Consider the following 21,455-nt stretch of genomic DNA (forward strand, 5'->3'; position numbering starts at 1 on the left):
GTGGGGTGATGCCCACAGGGGGTGGACGCCGCTGACACCAAACCCCACCCCGGGGTGCTGCTGGGGGCCGAGTTCCCCCCTCAGGCCGACCCCGGCCGTGTCAGACCCCCCCGGCCCCGCTCTCGCCCACCCCGGGCGACACAAACCGGGGCCGGGGCAACGGCGGAGACCTCTTCCGTGTGCCCCCCCGCTCCCCTGGGATGGTTCGGCCCCACCTGGCGCTGTGTTCCCCCCCCCCCAGCGAATGGTTCCGCCCCGCCCACCTGGACCCTCTCCCCATTTGCCCCCCCCGCGCCCCAGCGATGGTGCATCCCGCGCGGCCCCGCCCCCGCTGCAATGGTACAGCCCAGGCACCCCCTCCCTCCCTTCCCCCCACCCCACCCCGCCGCTCCGCCTAGCCTGCTAGCTCCCCCGCGCCCGCTCTCTCCCGCCCGCTGCCGTCTTCTATTGGTCCTTGTGAGGGAGGAGGCGGATCGCCCCTCCCCGATAGGCCGGGGGCTGCGCGGTGGGCGGGGCAGGCGGGGCGGCGGGGCCCGGGCCCCGGGGCGGGCCGGGGCGGGTTGGGTTGCGCGGCGCGGCGCGGCGGTAGGGTCTCGTCGCTGTGGGGAGGCAGGAAAATGGCGCTGACACAGGGGACCAAGAGGAAAGTCTGCTACTATTACGATGGTGAGAGGGGTCTGCGGGGCACCGACCGGGGGGAGGCCACGGGGATCGCCGAGGGGGGGAAGGGGGGGACACCGGGGGTGGGGGGAGGGGAGGCGGGGCCGGGGTGGGGGAGGGGGCGGGGGTTGAGGAGGGCGATGGGGGGGGCGATGGGGGGGGGTGATGAGGGTCACTGGGGATGGGGGGTGAGGGGTTGGCTGGGGGAGGGTCATGGGGGGGGTCACCGGAGGACGTGGGGGGTGGGGGCTGTGAGGGGGGGTGAGCGGGGTGGGGGGGTCACTGGGAAATGTGGGGCTGGGGGTGGCAGGAGGGGTAGTGGGGGTCACGGGGGGGGCTGCAGGCTGCACTGGGGTGGTGGGAGGGGCGATGGTGGTCACTGGGGGCTGCACTGAGGGGTGGCGTGGTAATGGGGGTCTGGGGGCTGCAGTGGGGGTGGTGGGATGGATATTTGGGGTCACAGAGGGGCTGGAGGCTGCAGCAGGGCTGGTGGGAGCAGTAATGGTCACTGGGAGGCTGCGGTGGGTATGGTGGGAGGGGTAATGGGGGTCACTGGGGGTCTGGAGACTGCCCTGGGGCTCCTGGGATGGATATTGGGGGTCACTGAGGTGCTGGAGGCTGCACTGGGGGTGGTGGGAGGGGTAATGGGGGTCACTGGGGGCTGCAGTGGGGGGTGGAGGGGTGGATATTGGGGGATGGGGGGGATGGGGAGGGATGGGGGTGGCAGTGGGGGGGGCAGGACCATGTGGGGACTGCAGTGGGGTTGGTGGGGGAGGACACTGGAGGGCCTAGGAAGGATATGGGGGAGCATGGGAGGGTATGGGAGAGCGCTGGAGGGGAGGAAGGGAAGCGGGGGGGGCAATATTGGGGGTAGATGGGGGGCAGAACAGGATGGGGAGGCGTGGAGGTCTGGGGACTTGGGAGGTGGGGAAAGGCTGTGAAGGGTCCGGGATGGGGAGAGGGGCACGAGGCCGAGAGAGGCTTTGGGAGCTGTGCTGAGGTCCTGAGGGAGGTTTCTGGGTGGATGGGGGAGCACGCGGGGAGATGCTGGGGGACGGGATGGGTTGCAGGGGGATGAAGGCTCCTTGAGCCGCATTAAGAGGAAGAGGCACTCCTGAAGCTCCCGCTTGGGTCAGCGGCTTTGCTGTCAAGCAAGGGACAAACCTGAAGGCGCTGGGAGCCAGACTGACAGCCTGGTTGGTTGTAGGGAGTTCCTGTGTCTAGGAGCATTGTTTAATTCTGGCTCTGAACTTAGCTGGATTGTAGACTGGCTTTTTTTTTTTTTTTTCTTCTTTCCTTTTATGAGTCTGGGGAAGCGCTGCTTTGGGGCTTTGTAATCATCCCGTCGGGGTAGGGAAATAACGGGGTGTTAGAGCTGGCCAAATCCCAAGCTGAGTATTGTGTGCGGCTTCCCTGCTCCTACCCCATAGTCTGTGGGAGAAATCACAGTCTCATCGCTGCTGCGCGTTCACAACCGCCTCCCCTTTGGAGGGGCGACTTGGTGCCTCGGTGATGGGCGAGCTCATTTTTAATAGTTTGTGATCGCTCTCTGTGAAAGGTATTGTGCAATTCTCTGTTTCATGGTGGTTTTTAGTCTGTGAAATCAAATAAAAACTTTTTCTTGCTACTTTTTCCTGGTAAGTGGATGTGCTCAGTGTTCAAGCAGTAAAGCAGGCTCTTTTAAACTGCTGTATGTGTCAGGCATATAGCGAGGGCTTTTATTTCTCTAGAAAAGTAAATCTAAGCAGTAGGCTCGTAACCTGTAATGACAGTTCTGCAGGGTCTCTGACTCAGCTGGTGCCTTCAGGAGGGCAGGGCAAGGAGGAGTCTGAATCAGAGCTCTGGGTGCAGCCAAACCAAGCCCAATTTCACCACGCAACTGACCTCTGTGCAACACCCATCATATCAAAACGTGGATGCGGGAGCCCTGGGACCTAAAATGCCTGGTTTAAACTTAAAGAGTGCTTGCAGGGAGTGCCAGAATGCCATACCTGTGCATGCAACCTAGGTGTTGGGGGAAACAAAAAAGGTCTCTATGTCCAAACTTATCCCTGTCCTTGGAATATAACATGTTCACAAAGAAGCTTGTCAGTTTTCCAACAAGCTATAATCTTTAAAGGCACACAGTGATGTCTTAAATATGAAACAACCAGTCACTTTGTTTGAAAATGCTAAGCGGAGGTGTTATCCTTGTAGTCTTTATTGCACGGTAGCTCCGTGAAGTTAGTATTATACACTCTTGTCTATAGCTGCCCTCGCTAATTTACTCTGTGGTGAGGTTTTAGTGCCTTGTTTCCCCTGCCCTTTTACGAGCGGCTGGCAAACATCCACAGCGTGTCCTAGGGTGAAAGTGTGCTTTTATTGTCAGGGAAGGCATAATCTGCAGTTGTGGGAGGCCAGGTTGTTAGGGTCTTTTATTTTCCATGCAGGGAGGTTAGAGCAGCGCAATCTATTGTGATAATTCCCCGAAGGGAGGTCCTGGGTGCTGTTTCAGATGGCGTGTGGGTCTCTTCCTTGAGCCACGCATTTCAGATGGCGGGAGGGCATCCTGTGCTAGAGAAGGAACCTGGGCTGCAGGGAAGGGTCTAGGTGGGATGGAAAGGATGGGGAAAAGGTACTTGGGTATTGTAAGGGTCGTTCATGGAAATCCTGAGGGGTGCTGAGGGTGTGTGGGAGCGTTTGAACTTGAACTTCTCCTTTATCGGCTCCCTGTGTAGGGGCTTGCTTCACCCCGGCAGACAGGAAGAGCGATGCGTTAAGTTCACACACCCTTAATCCGCGCTGACGGCCACGAGCAGAGAAGCTCGTCTGCTGCTCTGTAGGACTCGCAGTGGGATGTGTTTAGCAGAGTGAACACAAACAGTGTCTGGAAGTCGGGGTTTGCCCAGGGCACTTCACTGACAGCCTGAAGTGAAGATGATGATGATGATTTTTCAAAGCTTCGCGTAGTTTTGTGCTTGTATTTTCTAGATACAGTCTTGAGCACCTCTTAGTGAGGTCCCCAAAGCTTGATTTAACCTGATATTACTGTAGGGATAGTTGCCCGACTAAAACACCTTCGTGCAAAGAACACCCTATTTCACCGTAGTGCCACGGACAGGTAAACTCCAGCAGCAGAATTGTTTGGGTGTAGAATTTGCACCATTTGCATCTACTTTGACTGAAAACAGGGCCACGTCCACAGGAGGAAAAACTAAAAAACTACAGCTGTGTGCTGCGAGGAAGTAGCAGTTTCTCCTGAATGTTAAGATTGGTGATGAAATATTAATACTCACAACTGAGTCACCAGCCAGACCGGATTGGGTCTGCTGCTTCCTAAACCGATCGGGAGTTGTACAACTACATGAACAACTTAGTCTGGTTTCCCAAGAAAATGAGGCTTGTGTGGTATTGCTGCTGCGTGTGGCTGTCTGCGCCTTTCCTGCTCTTGGCAACTTTTGAATCTCTGCCTCTCACGGCCAAATCAGGCAGGAGGTAGTAATCTGAAAGTTAAATTTCTGTAGGTTTCATGAAAATAAGTACCCTGGGAGAGGAGGGGGAAAAAATTAGCGATGCCTACAGTGGGAGAGTGCGGCACGAGCTCAGCTTTTGCTAGGTAGGAAAAAACCCGTGTGCAGAGATGACTTGTGGGATATATTTGCAGGAAGGTAACTTCATTAATGCTGGAGCACACAGAATAGTTCGTCAGGTGCATCTACGTGGGTGTGCGGCTGGTGGGGACCGGGGTTGTTCTGAAGGATTTGAAGCAATAATAAAGGGTGAAAATGATTGGAGCTGTAAAACTACAGCTGCGCTGCTGTTTGCTTATCCACAGAATTAGCTGCTTTCTATCTGGTTTCTGTTAGGTAAATAGTAAGAAACTGAGGCAAAGAGGCTACGTGCGCCGGCTGGTGAGTCATTGTCTGAGCCGGGATTAAACTTGCATGCCTCTTGGCTTGCGGGTTTGTGCTCAGAGCGTGGTCGCGTTTCTCGGTGAAACCCGTGAGCTCTGTAAATGTGAGATATCATAGAGGACACTGGAGAGCTGTCACTTGCTGAGGGAGAACAGGCAAATGCGGCGCCCGAGAAAGCTGGAGCTCCCTCCTCTTTAACTTGTGCAGTGTGATGGTGGTTGCGCAGACTCTACCTGGATTGCCTTCCCCAGAACTGGCATTAAAAAATTCCTCGTCTGGCCATGCTCTGATTTCCACGTGTCTGTCTTATTTGAGTCTAGGATAAACTTTTATGAATCCATGGAGATACCTGTGCAAACAAGCTGGGAAACCCTGTCCCCTGTGCTGCACTGCTGAAGGGCAGTTAAAATGACAGATGACCGGATGGCTCTTGAGGCTTGGCTGTGATTCTCTTCGAAGGAATTCATAGGTTTCCCTGCTGTAACAAAGGCATTTCTGCTCCCAGGTGATGTTGGAAACTACTATTATGGCCAAGGACATCCTATGAAACCCCACAGGATCCGGATGACCCACAACCTACTGCTGAACTACGGCCTATACAGGAAGATGGAGATATATGTAAGTGTAGGGCTGGTGATGAAAAGAAATATATATGAAAGATCTTAGTTTACGTGTCAGGATTTAATTTTGATGCTTCAGACTTGTAAGTTGTCTGTTGATGAGCCAAAGAGGAAAGGAAAAAAAAAATAAACAGTTGTGCTGATGTATTTATGTTTTCCTCTGATTGCTTGTAGTGAGATGTTCTTTGCTTCAGATAAGCTTTGCAGACTTGAAAATGGCATTTCTCCCTGTAACTTAAATGTTTTCTTTGTCTAGATATGTAATACATTTCAGTCTCCAGTAGTGGCATTCTTGCCTTTGAAAATAAGTTTCTCTTTTTTAATGCTGCTGTTTTGAGTTTTTTGCTGTTCCTGGGAGTAAATCTGAGACTGGCAGAGGTTGGAAATGGGAACTGGGGAGAGAGGTATGTTTCAAAACAAGCCTTGCTGCTTTTTTTGTTGTCCTTGTAGCGCCCTCACAAGGCAAATGCAGAAGAAATGACCAAGTACCACAGTGATGACTACATAAAATTTCTGAGGTCTATTCGCCCAGATAACATGTCCGAGTACAGCAAGCAGATGCAAAGATGTAAGTTATGTGCGTAGTGCTGTCATTCCTGCCAATGTTAAAATTTGTGGTTCTGGGAATCCTAGGCCAGCTTTAGAGGTTTGTGATAAAGCGAGGAGGAAGAGCCATGGAAACTGTCTTTCTCCTGACTTTGTTTTTCATTTTTCTGTTAAATCAAGCATTTTAAAAATGGCGCTTTCAAGCCAATATACTAGAAAACTGAGGAAAACCCTTTGACATGACTGTCTTTTTTTGGTCTTGTCTTCTGAGTAAAACTCTTCTAAATTGCCTTCCTGGCTTAGAGATGACTGAACTGCTCCATTTATGAGCTGCATCTATTTTGTGTAATTGCTTATCTTTAACCAGAGGTATCGAGGTGGGAAACGGTTGTGTAATTTAAGGGAAATAAACAAAAAAAATATCAACTCATCAATTGTGTCCAAAATCTGCAGTAACTCTGAAGGATTTTCAGGACAATGGCAGTTTGGAAGTGGGAGAGGGGTGAGATGCACAATGATACCTGTCCACTTTGTGTTAGAATGACTTATTCTGTGAGCTAATCTCTTGTTCCAGCTTCTCCGGTCCATGGAAGGGCTCTTTAATGGCGACTTTAATGTTACAGAAGCCTTTCTTTTTGGTGTCTCTGCGATTCTGAGCTGCAATGACTGCAGCAAACTAGGTTTCTAGGAACTATAGACAAAACAGTATTTTGGCCTTGCACATTGCAGTCTTTGAGAGCAGAAAAAAGTTGTTAGCCCATGGGGTTCATTTACGTGAAGTGTAATCTCCAATTTAGAAGAAATACAGGTCTTGAGTCTGAAGTCGAGGCACTTGGAAACCTGGTGTGAGCTGAAGGGGACAGATATTAAGGCACAAGCATGTAAGAGGAATGGGTAATATGGTTCATGAGTAATATACATTGAAAGACTTCCTACAGTAAATGATATGCCTTAATATACCAAATGACATATACCAAAGTACATATTTACACAGACTGAACTGTTTACCCCTGAAGCAGATACGGCTCATAAACACCCACTCTGCTCTCTCTGGTAGTCAACATTTTCTGTACTGCCACAGAACTATTTTTACCTGAAGGAGGCAAAATATGAAAATTGATCTTAACCATGAGGAGAACAGAGCTTTTCTTCAACAAGATCTGCAAAATAGTAGCCTCTGTGTAGCTAGAGAACTAGCAGAGGAGGCTCAGAACAGAGATTAGGGATACAGGAGATGAGATCGCCGCTCCCAAGTGCAGTGGCAGATCTCCGTAGCCTGCTTGGTGCTCCAGCTTTCCCTTTGTGGGGAGGATAGCTGCTAGGGTTTCCATAAGGATGGTTCCACCTTTAACGCTTGGCTCTCTCTGGTTGCGCTCTCCTGGATACGAAGCTCCTCACCCACCCATTGCAAGGAAGAAGGGGCATCTGCCTCTCATCTTCCACCAGAGCTTTATGCCTACGGTCAAGTGATGGACCCCTGTTATTAACACGCCTCATTAGCAGTCTTGGCTGCTTTGAATCTCCTGGTGGGAAAAAGCCCAATTGCCTTCTGTTTACCCAGCAGCTCCTGTCTTTGCCAGGTATAGCAGAGGGATGCCCTCAAATACTGTCAGCGCTGCCCACAAAGTTCTGAGGGGCAGTGAAGGTAATGAACAGCCTCTGGTTTCATTCTGCTGATGCCGTGCTGCCTCCCCGAGGACTTGGGAAGGCTGCTCTGTAATCTAAAGGGCAAGAAGTTTAATTTGTTGTAATGGAAAGCGTGCAGAAATTGGTGACTTGAATTCTGCTCACTTAACAGGGAGACCTTCCAGCCACCTCTTGGAATTAATTAATCAGTCACTGCCAGTTGCCATGCCCTGCTGAAACAATTGGAAAGTGGGAACAATTGCTTCCTTCTGGGCCTCCTGATGGGTATTGTCCTTTTCAGAGATCCCTGTCCCGAGCTGGGACCATTCAGACTCCCTTATCACACAGTCTTTGTGGAGACTGCCCTGACGAGTTTCTAATGCTGGAAGAACTGTGTTGTTTGTGCCTTTCTCATTAGGCACAGAAGTAAACATTCTACAGATGTTGTTGCAAAAATACAGATTATTTTTTTGTTGTTATTTTTGAAGCAAATCTTGCAAAATCTAGATTCAGTACAAGTCTGTTGTTACTTTTATTTTTAATCGTGAAACTATTTACAGTAGAAATTACAGGCCAAAACTACAGTACTGCTGAGCACTTAAAAACTGTCTGATGTGAAGTGAAAGGAATGTACAGAGTGTAACAGAACAGATGTGGATGTAAACTTCTCGTCCGGTACACCCCACTATCTGCCATGTCCCCACTTTTTCCTGCAGTGCTGGCACTCTTTGCTTTCCCCACTCCTTGTCAGCAATACAGCAGGAAACGGGAGCAAAAACCTTTCTCGTTTGCTGTGGGGTTGTGTAACGGAGCTCAGGGTCAGCTCCGTCGCGGGAAATAGCACTATTCCCCCCCGAAGGCACAGTGCCCGTGAGGTGGCGTGGGGTGCTGGCCCCTGTTTTGCACGGCCCGCGTGTGCCCGTGGTGACCAGCGTGTGCTGCCGGAGCAGAGCAGAATACCATAAATGTGCCGCCTCAACAAGCGCGGCTTGAGCTGCTGCTGAGGATGAGTATCGGTGTTACAAAGCGCTTATTGATAGCATCTCCTCTCCGCCCTCTCATTTTCCAACATGATGGACTGGTTTCTGGATCCCTCGTAGCGCACCCCGGTAGATGGCGTGCAGTTCTCGCCAAAGCTCCTGGGACCCGCTTTCCTTTTTTTCTTACAAGTCAGGAGCATCTTCCCTACAGCAGCAACCTTTTTGCTTCATCAGGCAACCCTCAGGTTGATTACGTTAATGCTTTATTATTTGTGTGTGGTAGTTCGTTGTTTAAAACATTTGGTTGCTTACGTGGTTAGCTTTTTTAAGTCAGAGTGGTGGTATAAGCTTTCCCATTTATTTGTGGTTTTGTCTTACTAACTCTTTTGTATTCTTTTCAAGTTAACGTTGGGGAAGACTGCCCTGTGTTTGATGGGTTGTTTGAGTTTTGTCAGCTCTCTGCTGGAGGCTCAGTTGGTAAGCTCCCAAGTCGTACCTTCTTTTCTTTTTCTCTTAAGCAGAGGTATGTAATGTACTTCTCTCTAGGAAATAAATTGTTGTAGGTGGAGGTGGGGAAGCCCTGTCAACCTCTTTCTGACTTCCTTAGTAATTAGATTTCTTCCCATGCGAGAGTTCAAGCCTTGTATATTGACAGATTCCTCTGCATTTGTTCAGTGTATCTTCACTACTCCAAGTTAATTCGCTGAATAGGTGAAGGACTCTGTGAGTGGTGTAACAACATTGCCAGCAAAGGCTTAAACAAAACCGCAGCAGCAACAGGGGTTTAATAAAAAAATCAACGTGAGATTTACAGACAAAAAAGTTGTCTGTATGTCTGTATGTATGCCCGCCCTTGCTCTGGGCGGGCATAACCTGGAAATGAAAGAAACGGATGACTTTATGTGATGTTTTAAACAAAAAGGCACTGTCTCTAGACAGGAGGCAAAATAGAACCTGAACCTGAAAGCTGGGGCATTTAGAATTCTTTCTTTCACTGTTTTCAAATACTTTGTTGCAGAAACAGTGGGTATTGCGGAACTGTGTTACTGTGCTCAGGCGTTAAAGCTTTGTGGCTGCTACTCCCACAATGACATCTGGGAGCCTTTATTTCCTGTAACACGGTTCAGCCGTGCGTACAAGTACTGACTGCAGCGTTCTCTGAAGTAGCTACGCTCCCTGGTCCCAAGGCTGCAGATTCCACAGAACGTATCGTCTGTTTTCATCCTGGGAGACTTGCAAAATTTGCAGAAAGTTTATGAAGGGGCTGGAGGAAGAGAACTTCCTTTACCTAAATGCATGTTCAGTGAATGACCTAAATATATGTTGGGTAAAACCTTCCATTAAAATCTTTTGTTCAGAGCACTGAGAAATCTAAGCTGTCTTCAACAGTGACCCCAGCCAGAACGCTGTGGACTTGTTTGTGCAGATTTTGTGCTCTCAGGCAAACGTGGGAAGCGGTGAAAAGTGTGTGCAGGCAAAACAGAGGCTGCGTTTCTCTTCCCTTGCCTTTTCTTAGTTTGTTGAGACATCCAGCGTTAAACCCTTGGGCTTGTGCTTTGTAAAGTACCTCCAAACGCACCCATGAGCAATGATGTGATCGTAAGGGACCTGTGCTTTGCCCCTCGGTCTCTGTCACGGGGCCTTTGCTGACATGCTAACATTTTGTAATTCTCCCAACAGCCAGTGCTGTGAAGCTGAACAAGCAACAGACAGACATTGCTGTGAATTGGGCGGGAGGCCTTCACCATGCTAAAAAGTCGGAGGCTTCTGGCTTCTGTTATGTCAACGATATCGTCTTAGCTATCTTGGAGCTCCTAAAGTACGGGCAGTACTATTTACTCCTTTTCTTTGTCTGTTCTGCTGCATTTCCTCTGAGTCCTTAGCACTTTCTTCCCAGTCTGCACTTTTTGTTGCTTTTTTTTTTTTAGCTGTGTTTTCCTGGGAGGGCTTAATCAGCTATTATTTGGGATGTGGTACCCTCTCTCCCCAAGGGGTATGTCTAGTGGTGGCACTGTGCAGGAGGCAGAAGGCTTGGAGCCTTGTGTGGTTGCTCTTAGACCCTTCTCTCTACCGCCCACCCTGGAAAAGGGGACACAGCTGTAATATGTGACAGCTTTTGGCTCAAGGCAAACCTCAGTGGGAGGCTTGGACGTAAAAATGCAGTCTGTTGGCTGAATCTGAATAAACTAAGTTGAGTCTGCCTTCAAAGATCAGTTGCAGCAGCAAAAGCCACTTTATTTTCCTCTGTGGCACTGTGCCACTGCTGACCAAGGCACATGTCCGTTCTCCACAGCTCTTTTGCTTGTAGACTCTGGAGAGAGCTGGCTGGTGGCTGTGCATTGGGCATTAGCACCAAGTTCCTTGCTCTCCTCCCATGTGCTCTGCTGGTGAAGGCAGATCCGCTCTGAAGAAATGCAGCATTTTGACTTTTTTCTGATCCTAGGTATCACCAGAGAGTGCTGTATATTGACATTGATATTCACCACGGAGATGGCGTGGAGGAAGCCTTTTATACCACAGACCGTGTCATGACCGTGTCCTTTCATAAGTACGGAGAGTACTTCCCCGGAACAGGGGACCTGCGGGTGAGAGTGAAGGCTTTGCAGAAAATTACCCTGAAGTTTGGTCTCTTCCATCTGTTTGCTGTCGTACTGATTTAACTAGAATCACTGCTGTCCTGGGTTTTCCCGCTCTCAAAGTGGCATCCTTTTTCTGAGAGCAAAGGTGTATATGTGAGGCAGCTGGCTCGGCTCTTGGCGCTTTGTTCCTGCCGTCATGGCCTGTATGGTAGTAAAACCAAGGCTTTGATATCAGTCTCTTAGCAGCTTTCTGGTGGGATTATGCTCAGAAAAGTGACTCTGAAGGTGGCACGTTGGTCATCTGTAGGTACTTGCAAACTAAGCTTGGTCACACGAGCTTTTGGGTGAGAGTTTATGAGGGAGTACTTTGTGTGTCTTGGTTTATCTTGTTGGCGTTTCCTCCTGTGAGTCAGTTCTAGATGTTAATGAATCGTGGTGTTAACTGTGGCGCTCTTTCAAGTTAGATGCAGGTGTGATTCGCTTTGTGACTTCTGACATTGCCAGAATGCTGTTCTCAGGGGTGAAAGGTTCTTTACGGTTTTTTATGTGTTTTTTAGTAGAGTTACATTTTTCTGATCTAAATTCCCAGAGTTTGGCGCTGGTGATGTGAATTTGTGTGCAGCATCAACATTCTTTCCTGGTGCAGTCACTCTGCAGCATAAGTGAAATAATAATTTTTTTTGTAAAGCACTTGTGTATGAAAGAGATAATGGAAATGTAAAAATGTATATATTTTAAAGTAAAAATAGATTCTTCCAGTTACTAGACTGCATGGTCAGCACGAAGTGGTATTTTGGGCTCTGCGCGTCTGCAGAGCGTACAGGTGTGGAACTAGAATTTTGGCTGCTGGTTTTATTGCCGTGTAAGAGAGTGGTTTTTGCCAGTGAAGCGAGAGCTTGTGTGCCCACAGCGACATGGAAGTGGTGACAGTTGTAGATTTTTCTTCTCTGAGCACTCGGGGCCAAATGCACCCACTTTGGCCAAATAAGCTGCTGTTGGAGTCAACTGACTCTTGCTGCCTTCTGCCGGGACGGTACTTGCCCATGAGAGCCTCAGCTTACGTTCGGATTGCACTGATGGAATCCCAAACTTCCCTTCCTAATTTGGGGCACAATTTACGTGTTGTAGTTGGTTCTCTGGTGACTTGTGGTCTCTCCTGTCTTTCAATCTAATAGGATATTGGTGCAGGCAAAGGCAAGTACTACGCTGTCAACTATCCCCTCCGGGACGGCATTGATGATGAGTCCTATGAAGCAATATTCAAACCAGTAAGTGAAGACGTCTTTGCTGAGTGATTCTTTGTGGGTCGTATTTGTCATTGGGTGGCTCATGGAGCCGTTCTTTGGGGAGATTCATTCATGCCTCTGTGATAAGACTCTTCAGGGGCTGTATTCCTCCCGAACAACGGCAGCCTGTCGTCAGTAAGCTTCTCTTTGTAAGAGCATCACTGTTACCAATGCAGGGGAGTCAGCAGCTGTGGGAACACTAGGGATGTCTTCATGTCACTTGCTGACATGGCCATTGCTGCGTGGCTGTGACACTGTCCTATGGAGAGCGCGTAACAACGGGTTTCTTGTTTAGGTGATCTCTAAAGTGATGGAGACGTTCCAGCCTAGCGCAGTTGTCTTGCAGTGCGGGTCAGATTCTCTGTCAGGGGACAGGCTGGGTTGTTTTAATCTGACCATCAAAGGTAAGAGTACCGTGCAGTGCCTGTGTTGAACTGCCATAACTGACATAATTACACTTCATTGAAAAGTTTGTTCTTCTCATGCCATGAGGCTATGACCTTCCCCCCCACCCCCCGCTTTTCCTACAGGTCATGCCAAGTGTGTGGAGTTTGTAAAAAGTTTTAATTTGCCGATGCTGATGCTGGGAGGAGGTGGCTATACAATCCGCAACGTGGCTAGATGCTGGACCTATGAGACTGCTGTGGCTTTGGACACTGAAATTCCCAATGGTAACTCTGCCCTGGAGCCTTTGAAGCAAGACTAAGGGACAATGACACTCTAGTAACAAAGCTCAGGGAACTGATGGTGCTGTGGGAGAGGTGGCAGCCCTAAGATATTTCATTAGCTCTTGATTATTACTGTGGAAGAGCTTTTGGATGTCCTGATTTGCAGTAGCTGTTCTTGTTTGCATTCTAGTCCTGTAGCTCTCCTGTCCAGCAAAAGGTACCGAGCAGCCTTGCCGTCTTACTGAAATGAGATGACCTTCTGCTGAAAACTTTTGTGTGCACTGATAGTGTTTAATTGCCAAGTAAGCTTTGACTGCATTGTTGCTAAGTTGTCTGCTTTGATCTGAATTTGGGCTAGGAGAGCTTCGGCTCCTATGCCTAGGTAAACGCAGTTGTGCTTTTCTGTAGAAATACAATGTGTTTGTGGTATTTTGTCACCAGTCCGGTGGTAATTTGGTGTTTATTCCTTTTTAACTTGCCTGCAGAGCTTCCATATAATGACTATTTTGAGTACTTTGGACCAGACTTTAAGCTCCACATCAGTCCCTCGAACATGACTAACCAGAATACCAATGAGTATCTTGAGAAGATCAAGTAAGTGTTTGCTCCTCTTCGCGAGACTGACACCTTCGACCGGGGGCTTCGCAGCCGTGGGTGGCATCTTGCTGACGGAGGTGTTCCTTTCCTGGCTGGCTCTAGGCAGCGTCTCTTTGAGAATCTGCGCATGCTGCCTCATGCCCCTGGCGTCCAGATGCAGCCAATTCCTGAGGATGCTGTTCAGGAAGACAGTGGAGATGAAGAGGAAGAAGATCCTGAGAAACGCATTTCAAGTATGTGCTTGTCTCTGGCATAGTTGCGTTGCCCGGCTGGGAATTGTGCTGTTCAGAGCCTGTGGGTGCAAAACTGAACAGGATCGGTTAGCTGGAGCAGGGCGCAGGCTCTAAACTGAGATCCCTTCGTAAAGGGAGGAGGATATACGATTTAGATGTATCTTTACTCCGGAGTCCTTCAGTTTGAATCTGTTCCCACCTTTCTGGTTGATTTTGTAAGGTAAAGCAATGATGCTGAGCACCGCAGAGCTGATAGATTTCTTGTTCTTTGGAGAAATGGCACTTTTGCCAGATGATTTCCATAATGGGAGAACCTAGGCTTTAATGTGAGAATTTAAACAGTGGTGTAGGTGCTGTGGCAGGGTACTTTCTGGGAGGCTGTCAGGTTTGATCCCAGAAGTTGTCTTCCACAGTGAAAATGCTAGTTCATATCCAGCTTGGCTGATGGCCTTTAGATCTGGCAGACAGATTTTCTCAGTGTGAGGTTGGTTAACCTGCTTTCGCTGTCAAGTCTGGGCATCACGCTGTACCTAATCCAAGTCATACTTGTGATCTTGGATCTTAGGCATGAGCAGTTAGGAACGATGGGTTAAAAGATACGGCAGGTAAAAAGACAAAATGTTTTTGTCATGGTCTGATTCTGACTTACGTAGGCTCGTTAGTTCATTCCGGTGTGTAGATATACTTGGAGAAGTTAGTGCTTGGTGTCTCCTGACTTCTAAATCTGCTCAAACCACCTCTTGTCCTCTTCACGCTCAGTCCGCAATTCTGATAAGAGAATATCCTGTGATGAAGAATTCTCTGACTCTGAAGACGAAGGGGAAGGAGGGCGCAAAAACGTTGCCAACTTTAAGAAAGCTAAGCGTGTGAAAACAGAAGAGGAAAAGGAAGAAGAGGAGAAGAAAGGTAAGCATGAGAGCTAGGACTAGAGGGCCTCCCAGCTCTGTGGAACTTTGCCTGGCATGTACTTTTCCTACTGCACTACTGTGTGTTTTTGGTTTTTTTCCCCCTAGATGAGAAAGAAGAGGAAAAAGCAAAAGAGGAGAAAGCAGAACCCAAAGGGTGAGCCCTGTCTCCTGGCGTGGTGATTAAATGGCTGGGCCTCTGCTTCCTTGTGCATTTACCTGTGCCCCCAGTGGGATGTTGCACAGCTTGAGGGGCTGGAGGGGAGACGTGGTAGTTTGTCACGGAAGAAGTTGGCATGCAGCACGCCTCGTAAAGCGCTGGGAGAGCAGAGCGCTCGGTGAAAAGGGCTCAAAAATACAGTGCCTTTGTTCAATAACATGTTAACAAGTTTTAGATGAGATGGGCCACGTAAGGAGTGCTTTTCAGGTTGCGGCTCTGGCGTGTTGCTAAAGCTTGGGCACAGCCTGAGTTACTTGTTTCAACCAGATTCTTCACTGCTTGCCTCCACAGGGTGAAGGAAGAGACGAAATCCACCTAAGATGGCTGCAGCTGGACAGTCCCTGTCAGTGCGTAGTTGTCGTAGGTTAGCTTCTCTGGTTGCCTCCCATTCCACAGGATTTATATTTTATATATGTTTCTGTATATATTTCTATATAAATATATAAATGACTTGAGAACTGTAAATTATTCCTTGCTGCACTCCGCTGGGAGCAGAGAGGGAGGATTCTGCGGAGTAGACAGACCTGCACTGCCCAGATTTGGTGACTGGGAAGTTTCACTCTTGCCTTCCACTGCCTCTCCTTAGTGTGTCTAAAAAGAAATCACTTCCTTTCTTTACTCTCTCCTCTGAAATAACCACCCTTGGAAAAGAATAATTTAAGTAGAAGTAGCATTTGCATTTCAGGTTAGGTGGAAAGACGGCCATGAAATTTCTTTTTGGTTTTTTTTTTCCCCCTTTTTTTTCTTGGTTTTCTTTTTTTTTTTTTTTTTTTTTTTTTTTTTGGTGGGAGAATCTGAGTTCCCAAACGAAGCCTGTGAGAGACTGACTATTCCTTTGGTCTTCAGTTCGATTCCACCATGGCAAGTAACTGCAAGCTGGTGCCGCTTCTCAGGGTCAAATAGTGCAGTTCTTGAATAGAGTTGGCTACCTCCCTGCAGCAAACTTGTGGAAAGAGACGAAGCAGCTTAAAAGCAATCCGAAAAGCGCTTTGGTGAATCAGCCCGAGCGCCCGGCAGGTGCGGATCTGGAAAATGCAGAATGAAAATCACCCAAATCTGGCGGTTAACATTTTCCAAGATCTTGCCCATCCCGTTAGTGGGGCAGCATTATGCCTCTGGAGGAAGAGAAGGGGTGAAATTTTTATACCTTTTTTTTCTATACCTATGCCCCTCTTTGGGGGAGGAAGCGAGTCACTGCCCGTTTGGCCGCCTGCTTTGCTTTCCCTGCTCGTTTCCCCTGGGCTACGCGTGCCGCAGTGTGCTTTCTCAGCACTGGTCTGTGTCCTGGGCTCAAACCACTGCAGAAATTCCCAACTTCCCTAAAGGCCGATCCCGGCTGAAACCTCTTGTGACACTCACGGGAAAACTCTGAAGTGAAGTACACATGTTTTCGAACAGAACCTTTCCTCTCTCTTGCTCTCAAGGCCAGTAAACACGGAGAAGCTTTTTATCGGCCCTGGGAGCTGTTACCGTTACAAGGGAACAGCAGATGGGGCTCTGTACGTTTCTGTAACTGCTCCTCTTCCTCCTCCCACGCGTTATCTCACGCCCAGAGGGCTTTCGTGACCAGAACTGGCCTTTCTTTTGCGTCTCCTTTTGTACAGCTGATCATTAGGTGAGCTTTTGGTGAAATGCTTTGCAGAAGTTGGGCAGGCAGTTTTGACTCGCTGCTCTCCTTTCTCAGGGGGATTCCTCTGGCCGTAAGAGGATCTGTACCTCCCACGGAGCGCTGCTGATGGGTTCAACTCTAATAATGCTGCTAACTTAACACAGGTTATTTTTTTAAATGTTTTATTTTTTTAAATACTTTTTTTCCCCCTTTTCCACCGTGAGTTTTTTAGTCTTTTTGAATCCGAGTGACGTGTCACTCCCGCTCTTCAGTGTTTGTATGTGAAGCGAGAGAGATCAGTGTATCTTTGTGTCGGGGGGGGGGGGGGGGGGATATATTGTGGTTTTTTAAAGATGCTTTTATTTTGAATTTTGAGAACCTTTGTAATAAAACTGGTACATTTCTATGGTTGGCGTGAGTTTGTACTACTTTGTGCTGAGAGGAGACGCTTGGTTAGAGTGGGAGTTGCGTTTCTTTTCACAGCTATTGCTGGGAAATGGCGCGGTACCTGGGTCGCCATCGCGCCGTGCTGTAGGTCCCAGCCACAAGCCCTGGCAGCTGTGATAAGGCTTTGGAAAGAACAGCGAGGTGAGCCGTGATTGCTCCCCCCTCCGTCACAAGGAGGGCTGGATGTGTTGGTTCAAACGAAGCAAAATGGTCCCTGAAGCATTTTGTTTGGAACGCGCTCTGTGCTGCATGTGAAACGTTGCTTTAATTTCTTCTGTAGACGTTTATTCCCCCTCTGCGTTTCATAAAATAGCCTTGAAATTCTCCACGTGCCCTTTCTCTCCAGAAAAGGCAAGTCGAAATACCGTGGGTTTTGTTTGCTCGCAGCTCTTCTACTACGGGTCACCGAGGCAGTTCTGTCTCTCCTACCTTACAGCTGGGCTCTCCTCCGGCAGCATCGCTGCTGCTCACTGGGGCTGGGGCGTGATGGGCACGACGGCGCCGCATGCAGCCGATGCTCCGAAAGCAATGCTAAGCCAGAAAAGGAGCAATAAGGTATGGGAAGGGAGTATCTTTTGGATGAACTGAAGTGGGTTTTGTCTGGTATTCCAGTGAAAAAAATTCTTTCATACAATTGGGAGCGGGTTAAGTCTGCAACTGAATCACACCTGAAAGGGACACAAAAGGTTCATAAGCCGCATCTCTTTAAGAGAAAGCTTTGCCTGGCAACAGTTGACTTCCATCGCTGCAGTAATACTCCAGGAAACTCAGTTATCCTTTCCACCAGACAATTGAAATCCTCTCCTCCTTGAACAAAAACAACTGCACAATTGGAGTCTCCCCTGCTGGATCGCGCACGCCGATCTGCGGCCGCAGTCCTCCTCCTCCGCCAGCGCTCCTTAAAATGGCTGCCGCGATGCTGCACGGCGTCTCGCCGGGGCACAAAGCAGCTGTGTCTCGCATGACAGCCCGCCAGCAAGCTTAGAACGAATTTACAGACCACAGTGCCTACATTTAAAACACTTTTTTCTTTTTTTTTCTTTTAAGCCCCCCAGATGACTAGGGATGAGCACCCTGCTGCCTTTGGAAGGTCACTTGCCTTAGTTTCCCACTACTGCTAGGAGGATGTGCTGCATAAAACGAAGAGTTTTGAGCATTTCTACCTACCTCAAGGGCTGCGGAAGCGCCGGGCAGGTCCTTGCCCCAGGCCCTTCCTTGCCAGGGTGGTGCCAGTTGGGCAAACACCTCTCCTGGCTTTTCTCCATCTTCTTTGCCAGCCAAAACAGCAGGGGCAGCGATTAGGTGGGAATTAGGAGCAGGCCATTAAATGGAGGGGCCTAAGCTGGCAGGAGGAGCCCCCGGGGGGGCTGCAGCCTCGGAGATCTGAGCTGCCGGAGAGGGACAGGGCTCCGTCCCTCCACCGGCTCGGGAAGAGCCACCTCGGAGCCTGTGCGGAGTCACAGGAGAAAGGAGGGAGGCAGCCATTGTGTGCCTCCGCTTTCTACGGCAGTAAATCCCCGCTCCCAGCGCGTAGCTCTCGTGCTCTAGCACGTCTTTTCAGGAAAGAGGAGCCACTCCTAGTCTAAAGCCACCAAAAAAAAAAAAAATTTTAAATTAAAATTCAAGAAACAAAGCCTGAAATGGGAATTTCACCCCGTAGCCCTCCGGGGCCCCGCCTTATGAGAAAAGGCTTTTTTTCTTCCCCCCCCAACAGGGCAAAAATGGGTTAGATCCCTAAGAAAACAGGTACGGAGCAGCCAGCTGAAGAGCGACCCAAAGGTAGCGACAAGAGGCTTGTGTGGGAAAGTCCTTTGTGGCTGTAGCTCTACATCTGCTGCAAGTCAATTAACGGCGGGCAGAGCCAGGGCTGGAGCGATTAAACGCAGCAGCTGTTGAACTAAATAAGCAACTGCGATCTTCCCCGGCCCTCGTCTGGCACCCGGGACAAGAAGGACTCGAGCTCACCCATAAAGGGGTCACCATTTATTCCCTTCAAATGGTACAAGAAAGGCCATACAGCTTGTGTTTTTGTGGGTGGGTTTCTTTTTTTTTTTTTTAGAAGTTAGAAAATTGCAAATCAAGTGTTTTGGCCATTAAAAAATTATTTACAGAGAAAACAAATGTGGCTTCACATTATACAGCTGGCCGGCCCCCTCCCTCCACCCACACCCTAAAAGTTATCCCTTAGAAGCAGAATTAAACACAGCGGACTTACAAGCTTTATGGTTTTAAGCCAATAGTAAGACATTGTAAAAAACTAACCAGATTAGCTTTTAAACCATCGATTTCTATAAAAAGCACAAAATACTTTAAATGAAGTCAGAACCAGGAATGTAAACTGAGAAAAAAAAAAAAAAGAATCCATCGAACAGTCAGTGGTTTGCTGGGCTTCGGGCGCTGCCGGGGGGAGAGGGGACAGTCCGGAGACCAGCAGAGAGACCGGAGCGGGACGGGGGAGCTGGCTTCTTACAAACTGTAAATTCCAGTTACGTCCAGGATAGTCTTCCTCCCCAGTTTTAAAGGATTCAAGGTAAAACTGCTCCGAGTTGTGGTGGCAGCGGTGGGAATCCAAACCGGCTTTCTAACAGGGGAGGGGGGGAAGAAATACCGGGAGGAGGGGGGGGGGTGTCTTAGAGAGCGTTGTCAGTCCTGGGTGGGACGGGGAGGTGCGGGGGCACGGCGGCGAGTCCGTGGTGTTACCGGGATGGAGAGGATGGCGTGAGAGTCTTAAACCGGGACGATGCCAAGCGGGTTCTACTCTTCCTTCTGCTCCGGGGCCGTCGTAGGCTCAGGCCCCGCGGGTTTCGAGGGCTCCTCCGGTTTGGCCGTGTCCCCGGGGCTTTCCCCCGCCGGCTGCTGCTTCTCCTCCTCCTCCTCCTCGCGTCCCCCGGCTCCTCCATCCTTGGCCTCGGCTCCCTGCTGCTGCCCGTCCCCGGGGCTGCCCTGCTCCTCCGCCGTCCCCTCCTCGGGGGGGGCCGACGGCTCCGTGCCCCCGGCCGAGCACACGGGGTTCTCCTCCGCCTTCCCCTGCTCCTCCGTCGGAGAGGACCCAGAGGAGTCCCCGGCTTCCTTCTTGTTCTTGCGAAACGAGATCCCGCTCAGCTTGAAGGATTTCTTGAACGAGAACTTCTTCTTCTTCTTGGGGGTGTCCTTGGGGGCCGCGGCACCTTCGGGTTTGGCGTCCCCTCCTTCGGCGGGGGGAGCGGGCTCGATGGCGTCCCCGCCGCCCGCCTCCCCCTTGCTCTCCTCCTGGAGGGGCTCGGCCGAGCCGTTGCCGTTCACGGGCGCCCCTTCGCCCACCGCCTTGGGCGTCATGTCCCCGTTGAACCTCAAATGGCCGTTTTCCTGCGGAGAAAAGGGGGGGATAAAACGGGGAGGGGGGAGCAGAGCACGGCGTTAGGCACAGCCGGGACCCGGCGCCCCCTCCCCAAGACCCCCCACCCAGCCGGGAAAGGGGGGGCACCGGGCATGGATGGGGTGCAGCGGGCACGGGGAGGGGGTGCAGCCCCGGGAGGGATGCACGGCGTCGGGGTGGGGGGGGGGACACACAGAACACACACAGTTCGCTGCCACCGGGCGGCGCCCGCGCTCCACGCCCGGCCCCGGGGCGCGGCGGCGGGGGGAGCCCCCGCCCGGTGCCGGGGGGAGCCCGGGGCGCGGCGCGGGCGGTGCCGTATCGCTCCGGTGCCCGTCGGGCAGGAGGGTCCCCCGGGCCGCCGCCGCCCCCATCCCCCACGAGCGGCCGCCGCCTTTGTCCGCCCGCCCCCCGCGGCGGGGCGCACGGCGCGGCTCCCCGGTGCGTCCCCCCCCCGGTACTTACCTGCCCGTTGGCTTTACCGGGCTCGGTGGCGGCGGCGGCGTGGCCGGCTGGCGGAGCGCCGGCCTCCGCCTTGGCCGCCTTGGAGCCCTGGCTGCCCATGGTGCGGACCGTCGGGCGGACCCCGCCGCGGCGGCTGCGCTCGGCGGGCGAGCGGCGCCGAGAGGGAATGGGCAGAGCCCCCCGCCGCCCCGCTAATAAGGCGCGGAGCGGGGGCGGGCCGGCGCCGAGCCCGCCCCGGGGGCGGGGGACCGCGATGGAGCCACCGCCCCGGAGGGGATTGGGGGGGACCGACGGGGCCGTTCCCCCCCACCGGCCCCGGCTCGGCGACCCCCGAGGCCGGGGCAGCCCCGGCGGGGGCGAGAGAAAGCTGTGAGGAGGCGGTGGGGAGATGGGGGGGGGGGCTGCTCCCCCCACCCACCGCACCCCCCAGCCCCAACATCCCCGGGGTGCTGCTCACCCCAGCCCCATCACCGCCAGGGTGCTGCTCATCCCAGCCCTGACACCCCTGTGGTGCCTCTGTCCCCAGCCCCGTCACCCCTGGGGTGTCTCTGCCCCCCGTCCCCTCACCCCTGCGGTGGTTCTCGTCCCATCCCTGTCACCCTCAGGCTACCTCTGCCCCCAGCCCTGTCACCCCCAGGTGCTGCTCATCCCAGCCCCACCACCCCCGGGGGTCCCTCTGCCCCCAGCCCTGTCACCCCTGAGCTTCTAGCCCCCACACCTCTGGGGTGTCTCTGCCCCCAGCCCTGTCACCTCTGGGGTGCTGCTC

General features: G+C 51.3%; 2 protein-coding genes across 3 annotated transcripts; one reads left to right on the top strand and one right to left on the bottom strand.

The window, feature by feature from the left end:
• Nucleotides 1-23: 23 nt before the first annotated feature.
• On the top strand, nucleotides 24-16,822 carry HDAC1 (histone deacetylase 1). Of its 2 annotated transcripts, XM_074562959.1 has the most exons (15): nucleotides 24-666; nucleotides 5,059-5,171; nucleotides 5,624-5,741; nucleotides 8,728-8,802; nucleotides 10,006-10,144; nucleotides 10,769-10,910; nucleotides 12,080-12,172; nucleotides 12,486-12,594; nucleotides 12,721-12,861; nucleotides 13,344-13,452; nucleotides 13,558-13,688; nucleotides 14,448-14,594; nucleotides 14,702-14,750; nucleotides 15,105-15,177; nucleotides 16,498-16,822. In XM_074562959.1, exons 1-14 carry the CDS (start codon nucleotides 618-620, stop codon nucleotides 15,130-15,132), a joined length of 1,443 nt encoding a protein of 480 aa, XP_074419060.1. In that variant the 5' UTR covers nucleotides 24-617; the 3' UTR covers nucleotides 15,133-15,177; nucleotides 16,498-16,822. The 2 variants fall into 2 exon arrangements, with proteins under 2 accessions (XP_074419060.1, XP_074419059.1); XM_074562958.1 differs by lacking the exon at nucleotides 16,498-16,822 and having other exon boundaries at nucleotides 15,105-15,271.
• Nucleotides 16,823-18,837: 2,015 nt separating this feature from the next.
• On the bottom strand, nucleotides 18,838-20,867 carry MARCKSL1 (MARCKS like 1). The gene is made up of 2 exons (XM_074562971.1): nucleotides 20,690-20,867; nucleotides 18,838-20,214 (listed from the first exon to the last, which is right to left on the bottom strand). Exons 1-2 carry the CDS (start codon nucleotides 20,786-20,788, stop codon nucleotides 19,624-19,626), a joined length of 690 nt encoding a protein of 229 aa, XP_074419072.1. The 5' UTR covers nucleotides 20,789-20,867; the 3' UTR covers nucleotides 18,838-19,623.
• Between the last annotated feature and the right edge of the window lie 588 nt (nucleotides 20,868-21,455).

This window comes from Larus michahellis, chromosome 19, assembly GCF_964199755.1.
Source record: "Larus michahellis chromosome 19, bLarMic1.1, whole genome shotgun sequence".
In the NCBI taxonomy this organism is placed as follows: domain Eukaryota; kingdom Metazoa; phylum Chordata; class Aves; order Charadriiformes; family Laridae; genus Larus; species Larus michahellis.